Raw genomic sequence first — 25,907 nt, 5'->3', positions numbered from 1 at the left:
CGTTTGAATGTACAAGCATCGTTAAAGATGCTATGCTTGCTTCACAGGTATACTCTTTACTAGATAGACAGAGAACTTTGTTACCTCTTTATATGAAACTGTGTCTATTTTACCTTGGACTTGTGTGTTTTCTTTCCGACATGTAGTGTGTCACCAGATGCTAACTTATATAGTGTTACAATAAACCTATCTTTAATTAGCTCCTTGTTACACTTCAAATATTTGGAGTTAGTACAGAATTTGAATCTATGCTGAAACACTGATATCTTGTGTTTTCTTGGTGAAAAATGTTATCAAACTGCCCACTTAAATGTCTCTATTACATTTGTACCATGTATTTGAGTGTATGATTCTCAAATTAGGGGACATAATTTTGCCAATACATCAGATATGTTCATAGTGACTTAATCTACAGTGATCTGGGAAGGGGAAAAGGCAGATAACAAACATGTTGTAGGAAGCATATGAAGCAGGGACTTGGCTGCAAGAGAATGGAGTCTGCGTGACTTGGGGACTTTGACAAGGTTTGTTTGTTTGTTCTCTGCAGGCTGAGGGTGCCAGCTCTTTTTGGGTCAAGGTACTGAGCTCATCTGTTCTGACTGCACAGAGATTCCCGCTTTCTGGTATTACAGACAGTTACCCCAGGGAGTAGAGCTGTTTCTGCACTGAAGTAGCACTAGCTTCAGGATCCCAGGGGAAAAAAGCAATAACATCAGGAGACATTTCAGGTGATGCTGTCTTTGTCTAGACTGCAGTTGAAAGTTATGCAAGTTTCTGCACCATGCTTTAACATGGTCATCCTAACATACTTTATTTGATGCACATGCATAGTTGTTTTCTAGAACAACATAAAGTTTCTTAGATATTCTAACAGTGCAGGTAGGAAACATATTTTATATAAAGTCACTGGAGTCAAGGCAGTAATAGCTTCCTTACCATATAGCATACTCTGTGCCTCCTTACTTTCTTCATGAACCATGCAAGAGCTCTTCTGGGAAGCAGGGAGTGGGGAAGCACAAGTGGAGAAAGAAAAGAATACAGGAACACGGGGAGGATGAAACTACCTGATAAGAAAATGGAGAGTAGGGCTTTAAGTAAGAAGCTATAGCCTGTGTAGAAAAGGGTGGTTAAACAGGCATATAAATGGGCACTGGAAAGGAGGAAGCACTGTGGGGAGAAATAATTGTGGGAGGGAGCATCAGGATTTGAACTGAGTGAGGGGAGACAGGGGGATGAGAAGAGGAAATGTGCTCTGACAAACAACCAGCTTTCCTGGGAGCCCTGTAGGGGCAGAACACCATCTTAGTGATCATCTGTTCATAGCCGTGTTTTCTTCTTCATCTCTTATTCTCTTGGTGAAGAGCAGGAACATGGGAAGCAAGGCAAATGTTAGGCCTGTGAAGTACCTGTTGCACTGCCTAGCAACTGCTCCGTGACCTTACTAATAGAAACACAGCTCTGAAGCCTAGTGAATCCCAAGTTTCTCTTGTAGAGAGAATTTAATTTAAACTGTGTTTAAATTTATCTATGTTGGGATTCTATATGCCTCCTTCTCTAGGTGAGCACCTGGCCCTTTCTCAGTGTTAACAGAAAGCTGGCTGCAGTCCTTGGGCCAGATGCTTAGAGGGACGTGAGGGGCTTCTGCAAGTGGTCATGAGTGCTCTGATGTAGGTTCCTAGAAAAACAAGTGATCAAATGGCAAACAAGGAATTGAGTAGCATAATTCCATTTTTGTATAATGGAGAAAAGAGGCACAGGTGGTCAAGAACTGGAGCACAAGAACTGGAAGTTAGAGGTGCTGTTAGAGGAAATGGTGTGCTTTTCATTGCAGTGACTACCTTGCAGCTGCTGGCTGGAGGTTCTCCAAGAGCACTTAGAAACTAATTCAAGAATATACCTAGAAGTCAAGCAGGGGTGAGGGGGTTACCACGTGGACTTACAAGTATAGACATTTATGTGAGCAGGAAAAATTAGCATGCTGCTAGCCCAAACCTGCTCTTACCTGTCAGCACAAACACTAAAACATTGGATAAGAAAATTGTCTTGATCTGAAAAACAGGCTTATTTTGAAAGACAAGAGAATTTTTAGCAAATTTTTATGGAAATGGGCTAGGCTTTTCTGAACTATAGATCATGTTTAAAGAACAAAAGTCCCATTCCACTTGGAAACACTTTCTCAGTAATTTTTCTGAGTCTGAGTCAAACAAGTCAATTTGAAGTCCTTTTTTAATAGTTAAAAATAACGGTACTTGGCCTTGACATTTACTGCCATTTTGTGTGGCTTCGTAGTTGTATGACTTTATTATTTTTTTTCTCCCCCATACGTTTGTAAGAGATTCACTACATCAGTAATCTACATCAAGATTCACTACATCAGTAAATAAATTCTCTCTACTTTATAGATGTTGCTTATAAAATTTAGCAGGAAAAAATCATGCAGCCAGAGGCATAACAAAGTTGATGTTCCTGCTGCACAACAGAGTCTGAGGGTTTGTATTGTGCAGCTTTGTGACTGGGACTCCCTGCTCAGGTTGGTGGGACCCTCATTTATAAGTCAAGCAGTCTCGCATGCTCTTACAACTTGGCACATAACAAGCATTTTCACATAAAACATTGCTGAGTTACTTTCTGAATATGGTGGAATTCTTTGGAAAGGTCGAGGAGGTAATTGATCATATGCTGACAGCTTGGCGCAGTGAGAAAATGGTCACATGGAGGGCTGGGATGCAGGAAAACAAACTTTACAGGATGGTAACTGTCACTTAGCCAAGCTATACATGTTTTAAGCTTTTTAATCTTTTCTCACAATCTCAGCTTCTTAATCATTTTTTGCTGCTTCTCTGTGAACTCTCTTCAGATGTTGACAGTTTACTGGTACTGATGCATCCACAGTATTCCAGGTGTGATCTTGAGCTGTAGCAATATTTCTTTGTAGATCTCTTTTAGAAACTGTACTGCTGCCAAGATGGGTAGTTTTAGAACTTTGATAATCTCTTTCATTATTCTTTGACCTTTGGGTCAAGGACTAGGTTTCTTTCAGGAACTGCTCAAAATATTCTTTGCAGCTAGAAAAATAAGACTTCAGTGTTCATGGGAGTTAAGACGGCAAATCTGCTTGGATATTGCCTGTGTTTACAACAAAAATGTTTGAATATCTCTATGCTATGATCCCAAGTTTCTGTATCAGAGTGCATAATGTACGAAAAAGAAACATACAGCTGTGGCACAAAAAAGGGTGAAAGAATCTTCCACTTTGTTTCTGAGATCTAGTTTTCACTGATCTTGTTTACAGCTATGTTTGTACATGCAGCCTGACAGCTTAAAACTACACTAGTTGTCTGTCCCTCTGCAGTAAGATAGAGTATTTTGATGGACTTACTGCAATTATTTTTAGTCAATCCTGAGGTAATTTATACATTAATACACTGACAAGAGGAGAAAAGAGATAGGCATAAGTGACACCTCATTAATGACTTTAAAATGTAAAAGACTATGTAAAAAAAAGCATATGTTAATTTTACCAATGCTTTGTAACAGAATATGGTCATGGATCGGATTTTCTCTGGTATTCAGCCAACTGGGACGCCTCATCTGGGTAACTACCTTGGAGCCATTCAGAACTGGGTGAACCTGCAGGAGGAGTGCAGCTCAGTGCTATATAGCATTATGGACATGCACTCTCTCACCATGCCCAAGGAGCCAGCTGTCCTGCGCCAGAACATACTGGACACCACTGCTGCTGTCCTTGCCTGTGGTATTGACCCAAAGAAGTGTTTCCTGTTCCGACAGTCGCTGGTTAGTGCTCCTGTTATATTAGATTTGTTTTTCATTAAGTGGCTTTCCAGTCATGTTAATGAATGAGCAGAGCATTACTGAACTACTTTATCGTCTTTGTGTCGGTGGTACAAATGTTAGCAAGGTTGGATTTCAAACTTGTCTCTTGGTGCTGTTTTGAAGTGGCTGAAGTCATGATTGAGTTCCCAGGCAGATCTAAGAACTTGTGTGGGTTATGAGTAATATACCAAAAAGACCTGTTGGGAGAGCATTAATTTAGCTCATTAAGTCTCACTTTAGTTACAAAAGGTTAACTCATAAATGTGTAAACATCTGTGCAACCATAAAGGCAAGTAAAACGTGCTCCTATGGTTTTGTATCAGCACCTACTGCTTAATCTGGCAGCTGCACAGTATCTCCAACAGATGATTGGGATGGTAAGTTTTGTGTCAGTTCCATCGTAATAACCAGGGCGTTCTGTCTTCTCTGAGATTTTTTTTCCCTTCTTCACTGTAACCTCCTTTTCATATGCACCTTTATCCACCTGATCTGGTATGTGAAATATTTGCTGCTTCTCCTGACCACCCTAAGTTAAACCCGTTTTAACTTAGGTTTAACTTTCTACCTGGCTTATGTCAGCCTAGTGTATCACATGCTGCATTTGCCTGGAACACAACTTAGTTTCTTGCCTGATTAACTTTCTTTAACTGACTTTAAACTGGCAAACTTCTGTAATTTCCCACAGAGGCAGATGTGTCATAGCTTCTGCTCTTGTGAAGACATATTTAAACGGATGTCCGACTTGGAACAGAACTGCAAAGGTGATGTGCACAGAGTCTAAATTTTATCAGTGAGAGATGAAATCATGGTATTGCATTCCTCCTTTGAACATCGTTCTTTACAGGCAGAGTTTCCTGTGGTTGTCAAACTGCAAATGACAATCACAGCTTCATATCCCTGGTGGCTATTGAAATAATGAAGACAGATGCACTTCCTGCTTCACTTTTCCTCTGTATTAAAAAAAATCTAAATAGATTAGCTCAGAATTCCAGTGAATGTATGTTTAAATTAGTTTATCCTTTGTTCAAATTTTTTAAATTCTTTTAAATAAGTTACCATCTTGGCTTTTAATTTGGCTCTACTTTGACTTAACTTCATTCACATTGAGACTGACATTAACTGGAATAATCTTAATGTGAGCCAGTGATGCAGTCAAAACCTGTCTGGAGTTTTGTTTTTTCTTGTTTTTAAGCAACTGAACAATTCGGTCTGTTACAACACAGGATCAGTGACTAGATACACAGAGAGGACTCCTCAGCCTAAAAAAGAGATGAGTTGCAGGTTATGGTTAGAGAGGAATAAAGTAAAGGTTTATAAAACTGCAAGTGAAGTGGAGAAAATAAATGGGGAGCAACTGTTTTATCCACTGAAGAACATGAACTAACAGGTATCAAAATAAGTTAACACCTGGTAGATTCAGCACAAGCAAAACAGTGCGGCATTTCATGAAGTCCACAATTAGGTTACAGAACTCCTTGGGACAGGATAGAGCGCATGCTGAAAGGTGTATGAATTCAAAAAAGGACTTGACAAATTAATCTGAAAAATGTGTTGAGGACTGTTATACCTGAGGTGCCACCTGTGCAGGAAGTGCTGCAACCACAACTGGGACAATGTCTATGCTTTTCTGTACTTAACGCTCTTTTCTGTTGATTGTTGTCAGAGATGGATATTTGATCTGTTCCAGTGTTGCTTTTCTCATGTTCTTACGAGTCTAAAAGCTAAACTACTGCTATTCCAGGTTTTGCTAAAGCCAACACACAGCCTTCTCTTGAAGCCAGCAGATTACCAGTGAGAATCTTACATTGCAGTCAGCCACAGAAAGCATGTTTTATCTTTCACAATATAATAATGCAGTGATTGAGTCCCCAAAGAGAAAGTAACAGGCTCAAGAAATGAAGGACTGTAAGTGATGCTTCTACAGAACTGTCAACAACCAATGAAAACTTTAGATAGCTAGACTTGAAAAATGTCTTTATCAAACAAAAGCTTCCACCGAAGATGATTCTGGTTTATGTTACTCTGGTTAGGTTGGCCTCTGTTAAATAGACCACCTCTTATCTTAATTTTTCTGTGTGTCCTTATCTGTCCAGATATAATGTTTTTTCTTCTTATTCAATCTAAACCATTAAGTATGTTCTTTCTGTGGGTGGTGTCTGATCTCTTGAACCATATTCTTACTAATACTTATCACACATGTATCAATACAACTTTCAGAAGTGGCTGATTCTAGCAGATTTTTGTAAGCTCCTTGTCACACTGCAAGCAGAAGAGGTCTATTACAGTTGTTTGTGAATCCAGACTGTTTCAGTAATGTTGACTTCCCAAAAACAAGTCTATTCAAGCTGTATGTAGTGGTCAGGTATACCCAGGGATGCACTATGGTCTGTTACAGTTGCATTGACAGGACCAGACGTTTCTCTGGAAGCAATTAAAAGGAATATATGTGTGTAGCTCTTGATGCAAGGAAAGGAGACAGGAACCTTGCTAATGTGTTTATTGTTTTAGTATGATAATGAAATAGTACGTTATGGAATGTCATAATATTGAGATGATTGTTCCTAAAAACAAAGGTGTAAGATGAATTGCAGTTATTGCTAACCAAGAAAGTTTATTGCTTGATCTTGGATTGGTAATTGCTCTATTTTCAAAAAAGGGGCTGGCTTCTCCTTTTCAGCCACCGTAGCAGTCTCCAAGGGCGGTCTAAAAAGCTACAATTTTGTTTACAAACATTTGGCTGAGCTTTAAAGCAAAGTGACCGAAACTGATTGTATACTGAAATAGGTTGTACTTCCAGAGGTCCTCAGGAAAGCAGTGAAAATCCAGCTGCAGATAGAGAACTGGTTTAGGTATTTGTTTATGGGCAAAAGTAGCTTTCTCTTTTTCAAGACCAGATCAAACTGATAAATGAGTTCTCAGTATGTTAGCATGCTACAGTTATTGCTGTATTATCAATTCTATCTTGAAAATTACCAAATCTATAGATCACAGAAGTGCTACAGCAGTTACTTCTGCTTAACACTTCTGCTCAGTTTTTTAAAACAAACACCATGCAATGAAATTATTATGAAATAAGAATCACTAAAACCAGCTACAACTAATGACTGGTGGCACACTGATTCTGTAGCAGCATATAGTAGAATGAAATTTTTGCACTGCAAAAGTATGCTAGTGATGGTAAGCTCCCATTAAAGGAATTGCTCATGCCATCGCTATTGTAAATACTCCTGTGTCCTCTTACTTCCTGTGGATTAACTTGGGCAAGAATGGTCTAGAATTGCTGAAGAGGGGTTTTTGTTTATTTTTTTAATTTGTTTGGTTTACTCTTTCTGTTGCTGCTTGTATTGCCTCTCTGCAATACGTTTGCCATATGTGAAAAAAATATTGATTACTTTGTTTCTCGAAAGACATGTGCATTTGGTAAGGGTTTCACTGTCAGTAGGCTTTTATTTACAGCAGGGTTTATGCAGATCATATGTCTAATCCAGAGCTATCTGAAATACCTGCTTCCAGAGTTTTCCCACGTTTTATCATCCTTTCCAATACAAGCAAGAGACAAAAGGCTGAACAGTATTAATCACAGATTGACTGCTGGAAGAAAGTGTGGTGAGAACAGATACACCCTTCATGTTTACACTAGATCCAAAAGGTGCTGCTACAATAAGGATCCAGATGAAGTTGTCTTGGAGTCCCAGAATTTATTTCAGTGATATCTTTGCCTTGCAAGAAAAATGAAATGAAAGTGAGAGGAATTTTGCATAGACTGATTTTTATTGTATTGCTTAGAGGATGTATGGCCTCTGTTCTTATGTATCAGGTATTCAGCTAAGTTACCTATAAATGGAAAGTGCTAGTTTAATGAATATCAGGTTTATATGCTTCAGAATCTACCATTTGTAAATTAAAGTTTTTTATAACATACATAAACAGAAAGTTAATGGCCACCTGTATATTTGGTCTCCATACGTAGCAGTTCACCAAATACCTCCCACACTTATATTACCACTTACAAACTTGAACTCCAGCTTACAGAAGTAGTGGGTACAAAGCGCAAGTGATGTTAACCTGAAAACACTTAGAAGCAAGAAGGATGATGATGAATATTTAAGGTAGTGTTTGGAACCACATTTGTCGGTGGAGGGTTATAAACAAGCACATTTAATTATAGTGTCTTAGGAAAACACAACTGTGGAATATGTTGGACACTAGAATGGCCTCCCAGTGAGACAAGCTCTTTCATTACAGCTTGATTAATTAAATTTTCTTAAGTAGGAAGACAAGTCATAGAAGATTGACAATTTCTGTAAGAATACAAATAAATGCATATTTCAAAATTACACATTTTTATTTGGAGCACAGCTGCAAGATATATGAAATGCTCTTTGCTCTTAGAGAACATAATGTCAAGATACGCTTTGAGTGACTGCTTTTGTGTACCAGGCATAAAAGAGAAGTAACAGAATAATGACTTATACAACATATCCTGAAAATACTAGAAGAAAGAGCAAATATATTCCTTAAATTGTACCATAACTGATAAAAGCTGTAACAGTCATCTTTCATAAAACTTAGAATGTTTTATTAAAAACAAAAAGGACTACAGGGCGGGGGGTTAAGGAAGACAGTAAGCAATCTGCACACGTGGTAAGCTTCTACGGTATAAACCATTTTCTCTGATTCCTGGTGGGTACAATAACATGTTTCAGTTCTTACCCATAACCATCTTGTATCTCATCTGCTTCACAGTCAAAACTGCTGTTGCTTTTATGTGGTCTTAGGCTGTTCTTCCTGTCCACCTACCTATCGTAGTAGACACATGCTAAATGTCCCAAGAGAAACTAAAATTCCATCAGAGTTGATTCAGCAGGCAGTGGTTGATATGCTGCACTAAAACTTCTCTGAGGAGTCCTGTGAGTTTCTGGACAGCGTAATGTTCAGTTTCTGGGCGGAAAATTGCAGTTTTTAGCCTTCTGGATGGGGTGATTTATTTTTTTAGTATAATCAGCTGCAGTATGCAAACAAATTGAAGCAGTAACTCTGGGAGGTGGGAATTTGCCAATTTGTCTTAGCCTTAACTCCAAAAGCCAAAATACAACAATTTAAATGTGTACACTAACTCTTTCACTGCTATTATTTTCCAGAAATATCCAGCTGCTTTGTTTTCTGGGCAGAGTTTGAATGAATTCACGCTACTTCTTGTCCAATTTTCAGAGCGGCTTAAAACTTCCATTGCATCATAGCCTGTGAATTCATTAATTTAGCATGGTCCATTGAAAACTTCCTGTCATAAGAGGAAGTATGTGACAATTTAGAAAATTATTCTGCTTCTCTCATCTCTCTTTTTTCTCCCCCATAGGACTGAGCTAGACATAACTAAAGCTCAGTGGGAAGAAAAGTCATGGTTCAGTAGGATTTTTTTTTTTTTCTTTCGTCCTTAATTTACCTGGTTTATTCCATACTACTATTATGTAGCTGTTATATGTTCCGCTCTCCACCAATATTCTGGATACACCAAGCTAATTAATCAAAACAGTATTGCGGGTTAGACTAGGAGAATATTTCTGAAAAAGTTCATTTCATAATGAATAAAGAGAGGGAAAAGGATGCCTGAGCCAAATTACTGTGCTCTGTCTGGGTTTATAACCAGTATAACCTGATTCCACTAGGGGTATTCTTGGTCATACTCTTTGTAAAGGAGAGTCACATCTTATTTCTGTGAGTTTTAGCCAAATATAAACAACGATAAGTTATTAAATTGTTCAAAGATAATAGTGAAAGCTGTAAATACTGCTGGATTTACCAATGACAGCTAGATAACCACACCTCAATTAATACATTGGTTAACATGTTCTTTAAATCAGATGTTTCCTTTGTAACCATGAACATACTCCACCTACACTTGAATTGTTTCTTTGAACAGGAATTTGGGTTACAATGTCAAATTCTCTGTCATAGAAGTATCTTACTGGGTGTTCAGTGTGCATTTGATTCAAGAGCAGTCTAATTTGTCTTGTTTATGGCCCCATTATTCTCTCTAGCTGTATGATATAGAGATGCATTACAAGTATCTTGAACACATTGTTTGCAACCTTAGGCATTAATAAAATCTTACCTCTTATTTAAGAAAAATGAATGTGAGCAACACTTTCTTCTAAAAGACCTCTTTAAAGGATCTGCTCACGATATCCATGCCTTTCCCTCTGTTATTGTTCTTGAATCTCATTGCTTGCTGTCGTCCTCAGCTGTATACCTCAGTGTAAGAAGTCATCTAGAATTATTTGGACTAAAAGGAGCTATAGGTTTTCCATGTATATATCATCAACTGTGGCTATGGCCAGGGAATAACAGCAATAACATGGTAGGGAATACCTAGGATAAAGGACAAAGTAACAGATGTGCAGGGAGATGCCCTGAGGTTGTACTTCAGCATATAACACCCCAGAGATGATCCAAGTGTACAGTGTGATCCGAGTTTAATAACATCAAATGGCCACACAAGTGAACAATTAAGAAGCTATTTGTAAAGAGGGAGGAGCAGGGCGTGCAGCCATGTGAAGAAACGGAGATGTTTGTGCCTTCTAGATAACTGTGCATGATCATTTGGAGGTGCTCACCTCTGTTAAATAAGCATGCTTAAAAAAAATAAAATAAAAGGAATCTGAGTATGTAGACTCAGGCTTGTCGGGCCACAAGGAAGGAACGTGAAGTAGTTTGTTCTGGAAATAACTGATTAGTGATTAGCAAGCCAGGCTGTGGGGGATGCTTAATGCAATGGAAATTGAAGGAGGAAATCTGTTGTTGGTAATAGCAGAGAGATGACCATCTTGACCCTTTGAGAAAAGTTGATGGTTTTTACAGACTTGTAACAGATTAGGAAAGAAAACTGTGTTAAAGTGGGCGAGAGCACAGAGCAGGAAGAAAGAGAGAAACTTGATGTTTTTACTGAGAAAAGCAAAGGGTATTATTTGGGCTGTCTAAAAAGAGGGGTTCACTATACGGACCTGGTTAAGCTTTTTTTGTGAAAACTGCTAAGTGGGAAATAGTTGGCTTTGTAAGGAAAACAATAAATAGAGGATTTATAAGACTGTTAGTCCTCCAAATATTTTCAGCCAAGCTGCAAAAAATATTTCCTGAGGAAATAATGTTTATATTGAAAACAGGCTGTTATATTCTTTCAGGACACAAAAGTAGCTGAAGTTGACATGAAGGATTTACTGGATTAGATAGCTGTTTTTCAGAGTTACCAATGATTGTGACATTCCTGGAAGTTGGTTTGACATACAGTTCAGGAACTGTCACTGGTTGTTTGTTTTGTTCATTGGAGATGTAATTCTGTTTTTCTGCATTTTGTAGTATTTTTATACTGGGACATTTGGGGAGAGAGCACTACTGAGAAACTGATGTCTTCGTTAGAGAAGAGCTAAACTAATTATTATCTGTTCTCTTTCGGGAAGGTGGGGTGCTCCTGAAGTACAGGAGGGTACTCCCGTTGTCAGATTTTAAAATACAAACCAAATTAAGTTCTTTACTATTTCAAATATACACAGAATACCCTTAATTGATTGAAACTCTATATAACTTGTATTTCTTGGATTTGTAGTTAGATTTTGTGTGAACTCTTTTAAAAAAAAATTAAAATAAAAAAATAAGCAAAAGACCTCTTTGACAGTCCTACTCTTTTTAATGAAAATTGTTTGAAAAGTGATGCTTCTTTGACAAAGGTCTTCCTTGTGATGGCATGATAAATGCTGCCTAACAGAATAGGAGGCAACTGAAAATCATTTGACAGATTGATACAAAGATGAGGTATCTTTTCTCTGTTCCATTTCGATGTTAAATGAGATGAGAGAAGCTGCAAATTCAGTACAGAGAGCAATAGTATTAAACTTCAACTATCCACATATAGCCTTTATCAGAATGAGACATACAGGTAAAATTTTTTGATGTAATAAATTATGCTTCCTAGTTTTACAGTCTGTTAGAAATTATGCCATTCTACATTTGCTTTTGGGTGGTGCACAGGACCTAGTTCAGGATGTTTTAGTGGAAGGCTCTCAGTAGTAGCAACCTCATTATAGCAGTGTTTGGCATTATGGCTGGAGAGAGCAGACCAAATAAAATGCATTAATGTTCTATTTCAAGAAGGGGAACTAGGTGAAAATGAAGTCCAGTTATCAGGAACAAATAAGCAAAAAGCAAGAAAGCTACAACTATCCTGGAGGTCATGCTTAAAAAAAAACCAAACAACAAAAAACAAAAACACAAACGAAAAAAAACCCAGCAACAGTTAAATGTGTGACACCATTCATGAAGAAAACATTGGTCCAGCAAATCCCTTTCCATTGTTCCATAAGTTAGGATGCAATCATAGGAAAAGATTAGATTTTCAGAAGGGAAAACTTGCCCAAATTAGAAAAACAAGAAAGCATATAAAATTTGCAAGTCCCGTTTTTGTTTTTTTTTTAAACAAAAAATTAAGGGCACTAACAAAGAATTTGAGGAGCACCCAGCACAACATTCTTAAGCTGGTAACTAAGTGGTCTTGCATCAAAAACAGGAGGTCATTTAGGGGATCAGTGAGCACAAAGTACAGGAGACACTCAGGGTTGTTAAGGCCCTAAGAGCAAGGCTCAGTTCTTGGTGTTGGACTTTGCTGCTGAAGGTATTGGGAAGGTTGCCACGTTGTGCATTTTGTCGCAGCAGATCAGAAGAGCTAAGTCAGTTTATTGTAAATTTACAGAAACCATTAGGTAAAGATAAGAGAGTTTAGGCACCAGATAGCATTAAGCTGGGAGTCTGAAAAAAAACTCACATGTGAAATGGCAGAGCTGGTGGCCAAGGTGTGCAGTCTGACACCATTAATAGTCACTGTGACAGAGGAATAATAGATTGAAGTCATGTTGGCAGCACACAAGCAGAGCTCTAAATGGGGCCCCAGAAACTACAAACTGATTATTTTGACTTTCGTCTTAATGGGGATGATAGAGTCTTCAACAAAGAATAAGACACTGAGTGCATGAGTAAACAGTCTCTGTGGACAGTCGCTATGGTTTCTTTAAAGGAAAATCCTATTTCACTAAACTGCTGAACTCTGTGAGGGTGTCAGTAAGCATGTGGATAATGGGCATCCCAGGAACATAATGAATTTGAATTTTTTTAAAAGCCTTTGACATGGTTCTATATAAATTCTTTTTTTTTTTTAATGTATTGGAGAAAATGTTCATTACTTGTTTGCAGCTGGATAGAGTTGAAAGCCAAATAGGATATAGTGATCACTTTTTTTTTAATGGCAGTGGTCATGTCCCTCGGGGGGGGGATTTGTGCTGGGAGCAGTTCTGGTCAACACCTTCATTCATGACCTGAAGAAGGTAGTGAACAGAAATTTGTGGGCAGTGCAAAGTTCTTCTGATTAGTCAAATGCTATGCCAAGGAAAGGAACTCCAAAAGGACTCGTAAAACAGAGTGGGCAGGCAAATTAGTGGTAGAAGAATTTTAAATGCAAAGTGAAGCATCTAGGTAAAAGTAATCTAAACCACCTGTACACGGTATTGAGCTGAGTCACAACACAGCAAAAAAGTCTTGGAGTCATCATTGGCAATTCTCTGCAATCATTGGCTCAGCACAAGTAATTTTCAAAAAAGCGAACAGTATGTCACCATCACCAGGTCTGCAGGAATGGTATTGAGAAGAAGACAAAGGTGATGTCACTATACAAAACCTTAGTGTGCCCATATCTTGAATATCAGGTAGAGCTTTAGTGTCTGCATCTCAAGAAGAAAGTAGTGAATTAGAGATGATAGAAAGAAGGGGAATTAATACTACAGGAGATAGAGTAGCTGCCTTAAAAGGAAAAATTTAGAAGTCTGGGATGCTTCAATTCAAAGAGGAGAAAGGTGAGATTTAGATGCAATCAAAGTTTACAAAATCAGAAAAGCACTGGATAAACTGATCGTGGAATTGTTCACCAAATTGTGCAATACAATAAACAGGTGGCATTCAAAACTAGTAAACAAAGAGTTTAGTGGATAAATGGAAGTACTTTACACATCAGGTTTGAACCTCTGGAGCTTGTTGCTGCATGTAGTTGTGAAGTGGGCAATGTTAGCAGGTTCAGAAAGGAATTAGACACGTTAATGGGGAACGTGCGTACTAACAGGACTGCAGCAGGGATAATACCTTCTGATATTCCCTAGTACAACCATTGTGGATGCTGGAGAAGTATGAGGGGAAGATACTGTAAGAAGCAATAGGCTCATATTCTCGCCCTAAATGCCATCTCTTGTTGCTACTCCTGTAAACAGAGTGGTAGGCTGCAGCTACCTCTGTTGTGATCCAGTACAATATTATTTCTTACATTCTTATGTTTTGGTTGTTCAATGAAGACGTTTGCTCAGAATTTTAAATGGACTCGGAGCAAGAGGCTGACTGAGTTTGCCCGAGAGAATGGCTTCTCCTAAACTGTGATCCATTAGTATTGCTCAGTGCCAGAAATGAAGAGTAAACTGGGCCTTTATTTTACTGGTATCATATATATCTTCAATTCTTCCAGTTTCTTTGTATCCAAAGTAATCCAATCAAAGTGATGGAGTACTGTAACTTAATGAGTAATCACATTTGATCTGATGCACAGTGACTGACCAAATGCAGCAATTACCTGCCTCTCTTGCCAAGTAAAACACAGTAGCTTAAACCATGATTTAGTCTGACAAATGATTTGTGGTTTAAGCCTAGTACCTTCTGATTCACAGACCAACATACAGTCAGTTACTGCAATTTGGGTGATGAATGTTAACTCATTAGGCTCCAGTACTGAAATTTTTTCCAACTGGAATCTTTACCCTTCTGTGCACTTTTTTATATTTTCTCCTGCTTTTATTAGGCTTTTTCTTCACCGTATTCAGCACTCTAGCCTTACTTAGGAAAGGACTGTGTGTGTTTGAGGATTAGAAGTGAGTATAACTTGCTAGGACACAGAACTGTGGATTCAACTCAACAAATGCTGTTTAGATCACTTGGTGTTTCGGTAACTGATGTAATGTCAAAGCCACTGATGCAATGAAACTCACGTGCAGTCTTGGCTGTGGAAGCAATGTCTGACAGAGCTGGATCAACGGCTGCATAGCTTTTAAAGTGAGTCCTTGTCAACACAAGTGCAACAGAGCACCATCTCCTCTCTATCCGTGACTAGAAGAAAGGAATGAGAAACCACTTTGAACCAGATGGTGATTCCTTCTAAATTAAATAGGGGTCTTGAGCTTAGTATTTCCTATAAAGTTCAGTTTACTCTTTGTGTCTTGCAGAAGGTACATTTGGTGCATCTTGCTGCACTTTGTCTTGTGCACAGAAGATTGCAGGTCAAATAAGCATGAGGAAATGAAAAGAAAAAAAGAAGAAAAAGGGAAAGGCAAAAAGGGAATGAGAATCAACCTGGAATAGTTCATCTCTAACTGCTGAGCTGTTGTCTTGAGGTCAGATACCTCTATACAACAGGTGCAACCGAAATAGTCTAATTACTGTTAGCTAGGAAATTACTACATTTAAATTGTGACAACGAAGAATTGCCATTAACAGTGCTAGTAATTCTTAGTTGTTAACAAACACTTTTTACTGCCTTCCTTCTGGGTTATTATATCATGTTGCAAGCATGAAGCTTTGAACATCTTTGAGATGGTTAGCATGCTTTTAAACCTCCAAACCTGCCAATACAGAAAAGAGTGAATCAAACATGTAAGCAAAGGAACAGAACATAGATCACCTTTTTCTTTTGATGATTATTGTGTATATAGCTAACTAATAACAGACAAAATGACAGGAAAGAGAAAAAACAACGTATGTGTCAGCACTGCTTGCCTCTCTTACTAATCCTAAAATGAATATTTGAAATGGAAAAGCTGAAGAATGTATATAAAGAAGCTAAACACGGATTCATCCAACAGAAGTTGTTGCACAGCACATTTCTTGTCTCTGCCTGTAGAAAGCCTTCCTCTTAGCAGGAGGGGGCAATCACTCTGCCTGATGTCTTTCTGAAACTATTAAAATTCCACTATCACTGTAATCTCCCCAGAATGTTAAAATGAAGAGTTTGTTGTGTGAGCTTAAATGGGATCTTTATTCCTCTCTCATCTTTTCAAACCACCCTTGTAGAAAGGGTATGTGGAGGCCTGATACTTCTCTTTCACCTGCAGATCAGTATTAGTTTTGCTACTATTGAAGAACTGAGGAACAAATTAAGCCACAATTCAGGCTGTTCTGTAGTTTGACTTCAGCTATTATTCCTGTTTTGCAGACCAGTCAGGGTCCTTAAGACCTTTTAGTTCACCCAAAGCCCCAAGAAGCCTCACCTGGACCCTCCACCCATGCACCTTCTGCCCAGTGCTCCAGGAGCTCCACTTAGGCTCAGGCTCCCAGTTTTCACCTGAGCTATGTCACAGTGTACCTGTGCTCAATCCTGTCCCTGCCCCAATTTTCTCACTGGGCTTCCTGGATTGATCTCGGATGGGACTAATTACCTTGCTATGTCTGATGGTCACCAGACTGTCACCATCACTACGCCTGCCCTGATAAATACTGCAGGACATTGTCCTGGTCAGGGAGGTGACTGTTCCTGCCTGGCTTATAGCTGTCTGCAGCCACAGAGCGTGGAGCAGCCCAGCTCTTCTTCTTCCCTGGCCATTAGTTATCTCAGGCTTCTGTGAAGGACCTGTGCTTTATTAGACTGCCAGACATGCTGCAGTGTAATGTAGCTCAGGCAAGGACTATGAGCAGTCTGGCCTGAGCTTAAATGAGGCTCCTGGGGCCATAGAAAGAGGGTGTGGATGGAGTGCTCAGATGAGGCTGATGAGGGCAATTAAGGGAAATGAGTGCATTCAGGGCACTGATGTAGCAGAAATGAAGTTTGGGTAACTTATTGGCACTGGAAATGAGAAAGGCAAGGAGGTCTTGTAGCTATTAATGTACAGTGGCCAGCAGTTGATTAGTTTACATGTACATTCAACTCAGTTATTGCTAAAGCATTTTCTTTCTTTTTTAGAATACGAGTGGATAGGATCAAGGACCTTGCTATGCTGCTTGAATGTTCAATCCATGTGGTGTCCAGAACTTTCCATTAGCTTGTCACTTGACCTTACTGAAAAAATAATTTACAAAAATTAATTATTTTCTGATCTCTGATACTGTTTATCTGTATTGATGTTAAGAAAATATGTATATAAATGTAGAAGATTAAAACAGATTCTGACTTTGTACTTCCAGGTTCCTGAGCATGCAGAACTTGCATGGATTCTTGGGTGCTTAACTAATGTACCACGTCTGCTACGCTTGCCCCAGTGGAAGGTACGGACAGTTTCACAAATTGAAAGGAAACGTATGGGAATTCAGTAGAACTGCTGTCCTTGAAATACTTGTTATCTGTGAAGCACCAACTGTACCTTGGTTATCCTTGCTTTACGTTTAAGTAATTCTCTAGTCCTATGGTGGAAGGAGGAAAATGTGTCTTTCCAGGTCTGTTGTTTCCAGTGAAGGTTTTTCTGCTGGAAGGTACAGGATAATATTTTTGGCAGAGACTTGCAGAAACTGTACTAAATAGGAGGGTTGTTCAGTGTTGTTAAACTGATTTTGCTAGAATGCTTGGAGTTATTTCAATGCTTATTTAATAATGCAAAACAACTACAAAATATCACAGTGGAAGCCTTACGCCTTGCTGGTTAAGGAGTTCCATAAACAGCTTTTCTTTTTCCACTGTGAAGAGTGGCTGTCCTGTAGATTTTATGGAAGAGGGTGCAAAAGAAGCATATGTTGGAAGAGAAGTATAGAAATTATAAATATTAAAAATGTACTGAGTGGTAAAGTTAGTGCACCTTAAATGTTTGCCTTTACAAGTTTCAAGTGTTCATCTTCTTAATCTTGGTACTGCATCAGCATGACTGCATCAACTGGATTCTTGCATTTAATTTCCTTATATTGTATTTGGCATCTAGTAAGCAGGAAGACCAAAAGGCAGGAGAGAGAAGTATCAAAAAAGGAAAAAAAAAAAATCTTAAGAGCAGTTCTGCTTGCAGAGTTCAGAGCAGTCTTAAATACCTCCAGATGTTTTCTTTTTTCCTGTTTTTCTTCTTAATTAAATAAAAACAGTAAAACTTAAATACAGCAACCAGCGTTAATGCATGGCATAGATTAAAGCCAACCTTTTCAAACCTGAGGTTCTAAAGTTAAGCTCTTAAATCCAGCTTTGACTGGATTGACTTTCCAAATCTACAGATAGGTGTTACAGGTGCTAGACTTTGCAAATTAGGTCCCCTGAACCCTAGGCACTTAGAGATGTAGACAGAAGACAGAATCTGTATAAGAGGGTGAGAAAAATCTAAAGATATTTGAATAGCCTTAATGAAATAATCAAGATTTTTCAGGATTTTAATTGTATTTATTGTTAAAAGCTAAAAGTAGATAAGCCATTGCTAGAACAGAATGAGTATCTGTAGCCTGACTACCTTGGTTTAAATAATCCATATCCTAGAGCGGTAAACGACTTCAGGACAGTGGGTGGATTGTTGGGAGCAGCGTGAACTAATGGAAAGAACACTGGACTCTGACTCTGTAGTTCTGGGTTCTCCTCCTAGCTGTCGCTGACTCTCCTGGTGACTGTGTGTGATCACTATGTCTTAATCTATTTTCTGTGAATCACAGGTATTAATGCCTTTTTATATCTTACCATAAAGTGTTTCAAAAATTTACTGATGAAAATGCTATTTATAAAGAAGGGGAGTATCAATAATAACTGTAATAACCCAGCCTGATTGTTTTGTATTTGTAATAATTTCCATTAGTAAGATTACAAACAGAAAGAAAACACAAGCCTATGTTTTCTCCCCACTTCAATATCATAATAGGGAAATTAATAAATATAGGACATTAAATGGCATGTGTGTATCCACAAGGAGTGGATTTTGCATGGCACGCTTTTCTCTAGAGTTACACAATAAGTTACTCAAATTAGTCAGAATTCTAATTTATTAAAATCATAGACTTTGAATAACGTTAGCCAAAAGGGTGATTCCTCTCTGTTTTTCTCTTGCAAACAGATGAAGCATGCCAGCCAGAATAACGAAGGAACCGTTGGTTTGTTGACTTATCCTGTGCTTCAAGCAGCAGATATTTTGCTGTACAAGTAAGAGGCAGAATGTGAGCCTATGGGCAATGTCCGATCAGCTGCATTAGAATGAATGTTCATCAGGTCAACAGGCTAACTTACTAAGTGGGGGAGCTGGGTGTGATTAGATCAGAAGATTGGAAATGGATGACAGCTTTTTTGCCTCTCAAGTGGCTGCCTGAAATATAGACTGGTTTGAAAGCAACTGACAGCACTGTAAAGAGAAAAAGCTGGTCACTTCAGAACAATTCTTAGGGAATTATAACACATTGATGTTTAATTATACGTATTACATGTTCACATGCACACATATATTTTTTAAGTAGTTATACTTTATTTTATGCAGTGTAGAGATACTTAAGCTGGCTGCATATAGTATACCCATATTAGTGTGGGATTCTGTGTAGGCCTGTTGATACTGATGAAAAAATGAATCATTTACTTCACCTTGTGGTACCTGGGCTAGTTGAATTTTCTCTGTGGTGTACTATGTGCTGCAATGGAAATACATGCTACTGAGGGACTGGTGACTGAGCGTGCCTGAGTTTGTAGCCTAGCTGATAGAACTTCTAGTGCATTGTCGTGACTGGTTGTATTTAATGTTTTAAACAATAAGTAAATGTCAAAGACAATGCACCATGTATTAATTGTTTTTATGTTCTGAGCGTATGTACTTTGTGGAATTGTTCTGAAGTTGTGGGTATTTGTTGGGATAGAGAAGTAATACAGAACTATGAGGGCAGGGACTTTAGGAGGACAGAGTAACTGAGACTGGCAAGTTGTTAACCTAGAAAAATCTATGTAGAGAAATTTAATCCTAAGGGAAAACAGTAATGTTAGAAGACCAGTAGATGATATTTCTAATTCACTTGAATTTTAACTAGAAATAATGGGAAGCAAAAGTCAGAATTAATTTGAACATTAAAATAATCTTCTAAGCAATGAGTCTTACTTGATTGTCAAGCGGTGTTTAAGGGTGAAATTTAGACAACTTTATCAGAAATCACCTTGTTTTGATTGAGCTCAACTATGTACATCTTTCCCATTTCTAATAAGATCATGTGAGTCATCATTCATTAGTGCAGCCTGTGATTTGTTTGCTACCATGTGTATTAACAGCAGGCTATCCAGACAGAGCACAAAACAAAGAAGTAAAAGAGAAACACTATCTCTTTGAAGAAATTTGACATAATATCTTTAATAAGAAATGTTTTAATGTGACATAATATAGGGAACAAGAATCGGGGAGAAATGGAAACACAGGAAGGGAATGGCAGTCATGAAGAAGAATTAAGAGCTGAAGGAGGGGGCGAAACAGTACTAATTCAGATGAACCAAGGATCAGAGAGACAGGAAAATGGACAGAAGGTGAATATATGACACTAAGGAATAAAAATAGCATCAGGACAGAAATATTAAAAAAACAGCAAGGAAAAAGGCAAAGAATCATGCAGAGGCATTTATAAAGACAATATGTTTTCTGTTTAGTGGCAAACTTTGTGAAAATGGAACCATTTTGGCATATGGAAACACTTCTTTTGACCCGCTTAAAGTATATTGATCATGGTAACTGATTTTCTTTCTGTTAGTTTATAGGCCACTGTGATTTCCTATTGGCTACTGTAACTGTTTTTAGGTTGCCTTGCTGACTGTTTCGTGGGGAATAAAGGTGGACAAAATGATTCCTGGATGTCAGCCCAGTAATTCAGAATCGGAAGGAAGGAAGGAGTACCGTGTTGAACTGAAATTTTCTGGGAACTTAAAAGATGCATAGTGAACTTTCTTACACTGGAACATATCCAGGATGCAGAGCTGAATAACCCACAAGCCTTAGAAAAAAAATCTGCTGGGGGAGGGGAGAGTAATCAGAAGCTGGCAAGGCTTCAAGTCAAGAATCATACATTTTTAGCAAGTATGATTAACTGTGGGAAAGAATCACCAGGGGAAGTAATGGATTCTTCACCTCCTCATGTCCTCTGATGCAGACTGTGTTTTCCTCCAGAGCTGCATTCAAGCTATTGAGTTCAATACAGAAGATCAAATGATCCTTTGATCCTAACAGTTCTAATCTATGAATGCTAACACTTGTGGCAGTAGAGGCACTTGCCCACATGATATTTAAATAATGATGACCCATGAGGAAGAACCACTCTCTTCTTTCTTCCCTTGATAAATCTACAGTACTAACTTATCAACAACAGTTATGTTTTCCTGAGATTTGACAAAGCAAGGTGCTTGCGCTTTATGCCTTGCAGATCTTTCTTACTTTGTTTGCATGCTGTAACACATGCTCTTTGATCTCTAAAGAGACAGAAGGAGATACTACAAAAACCTTTCTTTGGGCTGAGTTTAATGATGTGCTCTTATTGATATATTTACCATGTATGTTTTCATGAAGGGCTATTTTTGCCTTTGGAGATGTGTTTCAGTTCAGCAGAAAAAGCAGACTCATCCTGGAATACAGTCAGTTTGGGATCTTGTTCCCACAACACCTATATCTAGCTGGGACTGAGTGTTTGGCTCGATGTGGCCCTCAGTCATGGCAGAAGCTGTGACAGTCTTGAGTATCATTTCAGCAGAACCAGAGAGCTTTACTGAGTTTCCTGTATCTGTCTTTTAATAAAAGGTCAACACATGTTCCTGTTGGAGAAGATCAAGTCCTGCACCTGGAACTATCCCAAGATATAGCACAACATTTCAACAAGAAATACGGAGAATTCTTTCCTGTGCCCAAAGCCATTTTAAGTGAGCTGGTTTTGTGGTTTGGGTTTGTTTTGTTTTTTTTTTCCCCCCCTTAACTGTACTTCAAGGTTGAAGATGGATTTAAATATTGTGGAAATAGTTTCAGGGACCAAGAAAAGGGAGCAACTCATGCTAAGGGAGTGGAAAATCAAAAACTGACAACAAGAGACTACAGGCTGTGAAATTGAACTCCCAAGATAGACATAAGGCTTTACAAATCCCCGGTAGAGGAATGTATGCGACGTCTGGTATTCTAGTCCAGGAGGCCAGATGCACTCTGCTGCTGCCAGTCAGCCTTGCTCTTCAAGTATTGGACCTTTTAAGAGTAGGGTCTCTGCTCCATGTTGCTCATTCAGGAGACAGTTAAGAAACAAGACAAGACCTCTAGCAAGCAGAATTCTTCAGTGTCTGAATGGTAGATGTTTACATTAAGCGTGCTAAACAGCTTGTAGGTTTATTGTTACAGTGCTCAAAAATCTTTTAAGTGTGTTTAATATATACTTGCATACTTCAGTAAGGGTCTCTTACAGAGCTTAGACTTCCCATTTTTGATCTGAGACTCAGGGAGACTTATAAGGAAAATCTCAGCCATTTTTGAGCTATAAGGTCATAGGCCAGGGGGTGAGGAGGAGTCAGATGGCGCAAATGGCATGTTTGTTAAGAAACGTGAAGAATTGGGCGAGGAAGAAGCATTGCATCTTTGTTGTAAGTAATGTAGAGGAATGCACAGCAGAGACCTTCGCCCTTAAAAGGGCAAGGAGCTCTCACCTTAGAAAAGACAGGCAGTAATAAACCTTTCTCAATTTTCAAGCCTTAGTGACAAAAATGGTGTTATATCCCAGAGTGGAGCTTAGAGAATACTAGGTATTGCAAGGTCTGCAGTTTCTAATGAAAAACTAAATACTAAGCACTGTAATGAGGAGCTGAATATAGCCTATGGTGCAGGCAAGACTGTTTCCCAGGAAATAAAAAGCTCAATTTTAAGGGGGGGTGGAATTGACATTTTCCTCATGAAATGCATACCTTCGTAAGTGCACAAGTACATGCAAACCAATGAAATATCCTAGATGAATGGAGGAGGTAGAGACCTATTCAGACTCACTGGCAATAGGCAGTTAGATTACCTGGACTCCTTCAAATGTACAGAAAACAGACAGACCAAAAGGTGATTCAAAACAGAGCACTTTCTGGGGAAGTCTGAATTTTACCCCAGAAGAACACTTATCCCTTCACTGAGTACATAGGTTGTCTATAAGGAGCATGCAGGTAATGTATTAGGTGTCTAAAAACAATTGGTGTGAGTACTTTCTAGATCAGTGGTACTTTGTGTACTCCACGAATCATGTTCTTGGTGAAAGACTAAAACAGTTTGCGTTTATGCTGTTAAAGAAAGTACTTTGCAATATTCCCCTAATGCTACTATTCTATTTCATGTACACGTATATATCTTAGTAGTTTGTACAATACCCACACCTCTCTTACCTGAACAGTGCTTTCCCTCTAATGGAGTTGGTTAGTGTTCAGTTAGGGAACTTTTAATAACTGTCTTTATTGATATTTAGGAGAATTACCAAGAGATTTTGGGTGAAAGATTTTCCTAAAGCAAGGAGATTAAATGTTCTGTTCTGGGATTCCTTTTTTACCAGTGGATTTAATCTGTTTCTCCACTGTTACAGAACCTTTCAGTAATGTGTGGTCTGTGCTTTCTGGGTAACTTGTCCCCAGTGCCTGGAATACAAGGGAAGAGAGAGTTTTTAGAGAAGATCAGCATGTAACCATAGAAAATATTAGGAAGTGTCCCAGCAGAAGTTTCTGCTTGGTGAGGAGGAGAGAAATGGAGCAGGTTTTCATTTAGTTTATGGGAGAAGAACAGTGTCTTAGAAGGACAGGAAAGGCATAAGGACTAAATAGGAGTATATGCGATTGTCCTCACAACTCATTTTTAAGTAAGGATAAACAGATAACTTTGTCATGCTGCTACAAATTGTTCTTAGCAACTGTCATAAGAAACCATTATCTGTGTGTGCTCATAATTATCCCTCCCTTTTTTTTTTTTAAGGTACAACAAAGAAAATAAAGTCCCTCAGAGATCCAACAGTGAAGATGTCCAAGTCAGATCCACAGAAATTAGCTACCGTTAATATTGTGGACAGCCCTGATGAAATTGTGCTGAAATTCCGCAAAGCTATGACTGACTTTACCTCTGAGGTGACCTACGACCCAGCCGGTCGCCCTGGTGTCTCCAATCTGGTGTCCATTCATGCTGCAGTAACGGGGCTTAGCATCAAAGAAGTGCTGCACCAATCTGCTGGTCTCGACACTGCTCACTACAAAATGGTGGTAGCAGAGTCAGTCATTCAAAAATTTGCACCTATCAGGAAAGAAATCAAGAAACTCCAGGAAGACAAATCCCATCTAATAAAGGTTTTAGAGGATGGAGCAGAGAAAGCCAAAGAACTGGCAGCCCCCATCTATCAAGAAATAAGGCGACTGGTGGGATTTCAGTAGAAACTCCTGAGTAGTTGCAAGGACTTTTGTTTCCTGGGACAGACATTTTGTTTTTTGTATCTTCTTAATCATTTTAATTTGAAACAAAAACTTTTTTCCTGGAAAATCCAAGTAGAACATTGAAGGTGTTTGCATTAAAAAATGTGCACAAAGCCAAATGTTTCCAGTGGGACCAGCATTGAGCTTGTGCGGATAGTCAAAGAGGGAGGGCAGAAACAATCACAATTCATGAAGAAATCCCACAAAAGCAGAATATAGGGTTGCCCAAATGAGGTTTTGGGTTTTTCCATTGACCACTGCAAGAAGCTGAGGTATAGGCAAGATGATCAGAATCCAGCAGAAAGATTTGTAATCTTCTCAAGAATATCCTTAGCTGTGCATGTGATCTTGTTACAGATGGACAGTTAATCCCAGTTGGTGGTTATTCAGCTTTGATATGGTAGTTGAGCGTGTTCTTGGATAACCAGAATAACTAAGCACAGGCTTACAAATCAAAATGCTCAGGGTGATGAAGAGAGAACCTACTGCCTTTCCCTATCGCATCTTCAAACTCAGTGTAATTTTGTATCTGCATCTAGTTTGTGTGAAAGTGAGTCAGTGTGTCTTATGGATATGGATATCCATACTCTAAAAGTCACAGTGACTACTGTACTAGATGGCCTCTTGATAGTCACTCCAAAGAATCCAGAGAGTAGACTTGAATTTTACTTCTGCTACCTGTGCCATCCTGCTTGGTCAGGTCTAAGGTGCTTCAGTGAGAAACAACACGTGCTTCAGCTGCTCCTGTTCCACCTGCTGTTTTTTTTAGCAGGGAGCTCCAGGATTTTCTGTTCAGCATCAGGTCTAAGATTCCTTTAGAAAATGTGCAGGGTGTAATCCTGTGTGAGAGAAATCTTAGGTTGAGAAATCAGAGAACTTTTTGTAAAATTTACAAAATTACTTGTTTAGAAAATTGTGCTGAGGTCAGAGACAGAATGGGATTATTAAATAAATCTGTATGAAATCTCACCACTGAGCCTCAAGAAAACTCAGTGATGGGAGAACGGTGTTAGCCTCTGCTGATTTTAGGCCTCACAAGACCCACATACTGAGATCCATGGACCAGGGTATTTGTTGGAGAGCATGTGGCAAAGGGGAGTTGCCAAAAGGAGACACTCTCTTCTGAAGCAAGGGTCGTAGTACATGTTAAAAGGTAATGAAAGCCCTCCAGGTCCTGTGCCAGCATATTAGGTGTATCATTGCACTTACTGGTGCTGTGTTTGAAATCACTATACAGTAATGTAAATTGACTTCATCCTGTACTCTGGCAGCTAGTAACCATTGTAGGCCTTTGCCATTTGTCATGAAGGATTGCAGTCTTACATGACTGAGTTAGTAGAACTGGGGCAGGGGCAGGTGGGTGTCTATGTAGTGCAGTTGTTTGGTTTTTTTTAAAAAAATGTAGTTTTATATTTTGTTAATTGTAGTGAGGTGATTCAGAAATAATTATTTTGCTAAACAAGAAGACTGAGCATCTGTGGAGACCTGTATTCATTTGTTAGGGATCTGGAGAACTGCCATGCAAGAATTTGATGATGACACAGTTTCTAAAGTTAGTCAAGACTAGGGGAGCACAAGGAATGGAGACAGAATGATGGGGAACCAAACTCAGTGTAGACAAGTCCAGGGTAATGTCCTC

At 38.7% G+C, this 25,907-nt stretch overlaps 1 protein-coding gene across 1 annotated transcript; it reads left to right on the top strand.

Annotated features, from left to right (window-relative positions):
• Positions 1-3,540: 3,540 nt before the first annotated feature.
• Positions 3,541-24,229, top strand: WARS2 (tryptophanyl tRNA synthetase 2, mitochondrial). Its single transcript, XM_010287711.1, has 5 exons — positions 3,541-3,795; positions 17,086-17,166; positions 18,912-18,997; positions 21,606-21,724; positions 23,781-24,229. The coding sequence occupies exons 1-5, from the start codon at positions 3,541-3,543 to the stop codon at positions 24,227-24,229; spliced, it is 990 nt and encodes a 329-aa protein (XP_010286013.1).
• Positions 24,230-25,907: the final 1,678 nt, after the last annotated feature.

Source organism: Phaethon lepturus, unplaced genomic scaffold (assembly GCF_000687285.1).
Source record: "Phaethon lepturus isolate BGI_N335 unplaced genomic scaffold, ASM68728v1 scaffold13740, whole genome shotgun sequence".
In the NCBI taxonomy this organism is placed as follows: Eukaryota; Metazoa; Chordata; class Aves; order Phaethontiformes; family Phaethontidae; genus Phaethon; species Phaethon lepturus.
Note: the sequence above shows the minus strand (reverse complement) of the source record. Positions and strands in the feature narration are given on the sequence as shown.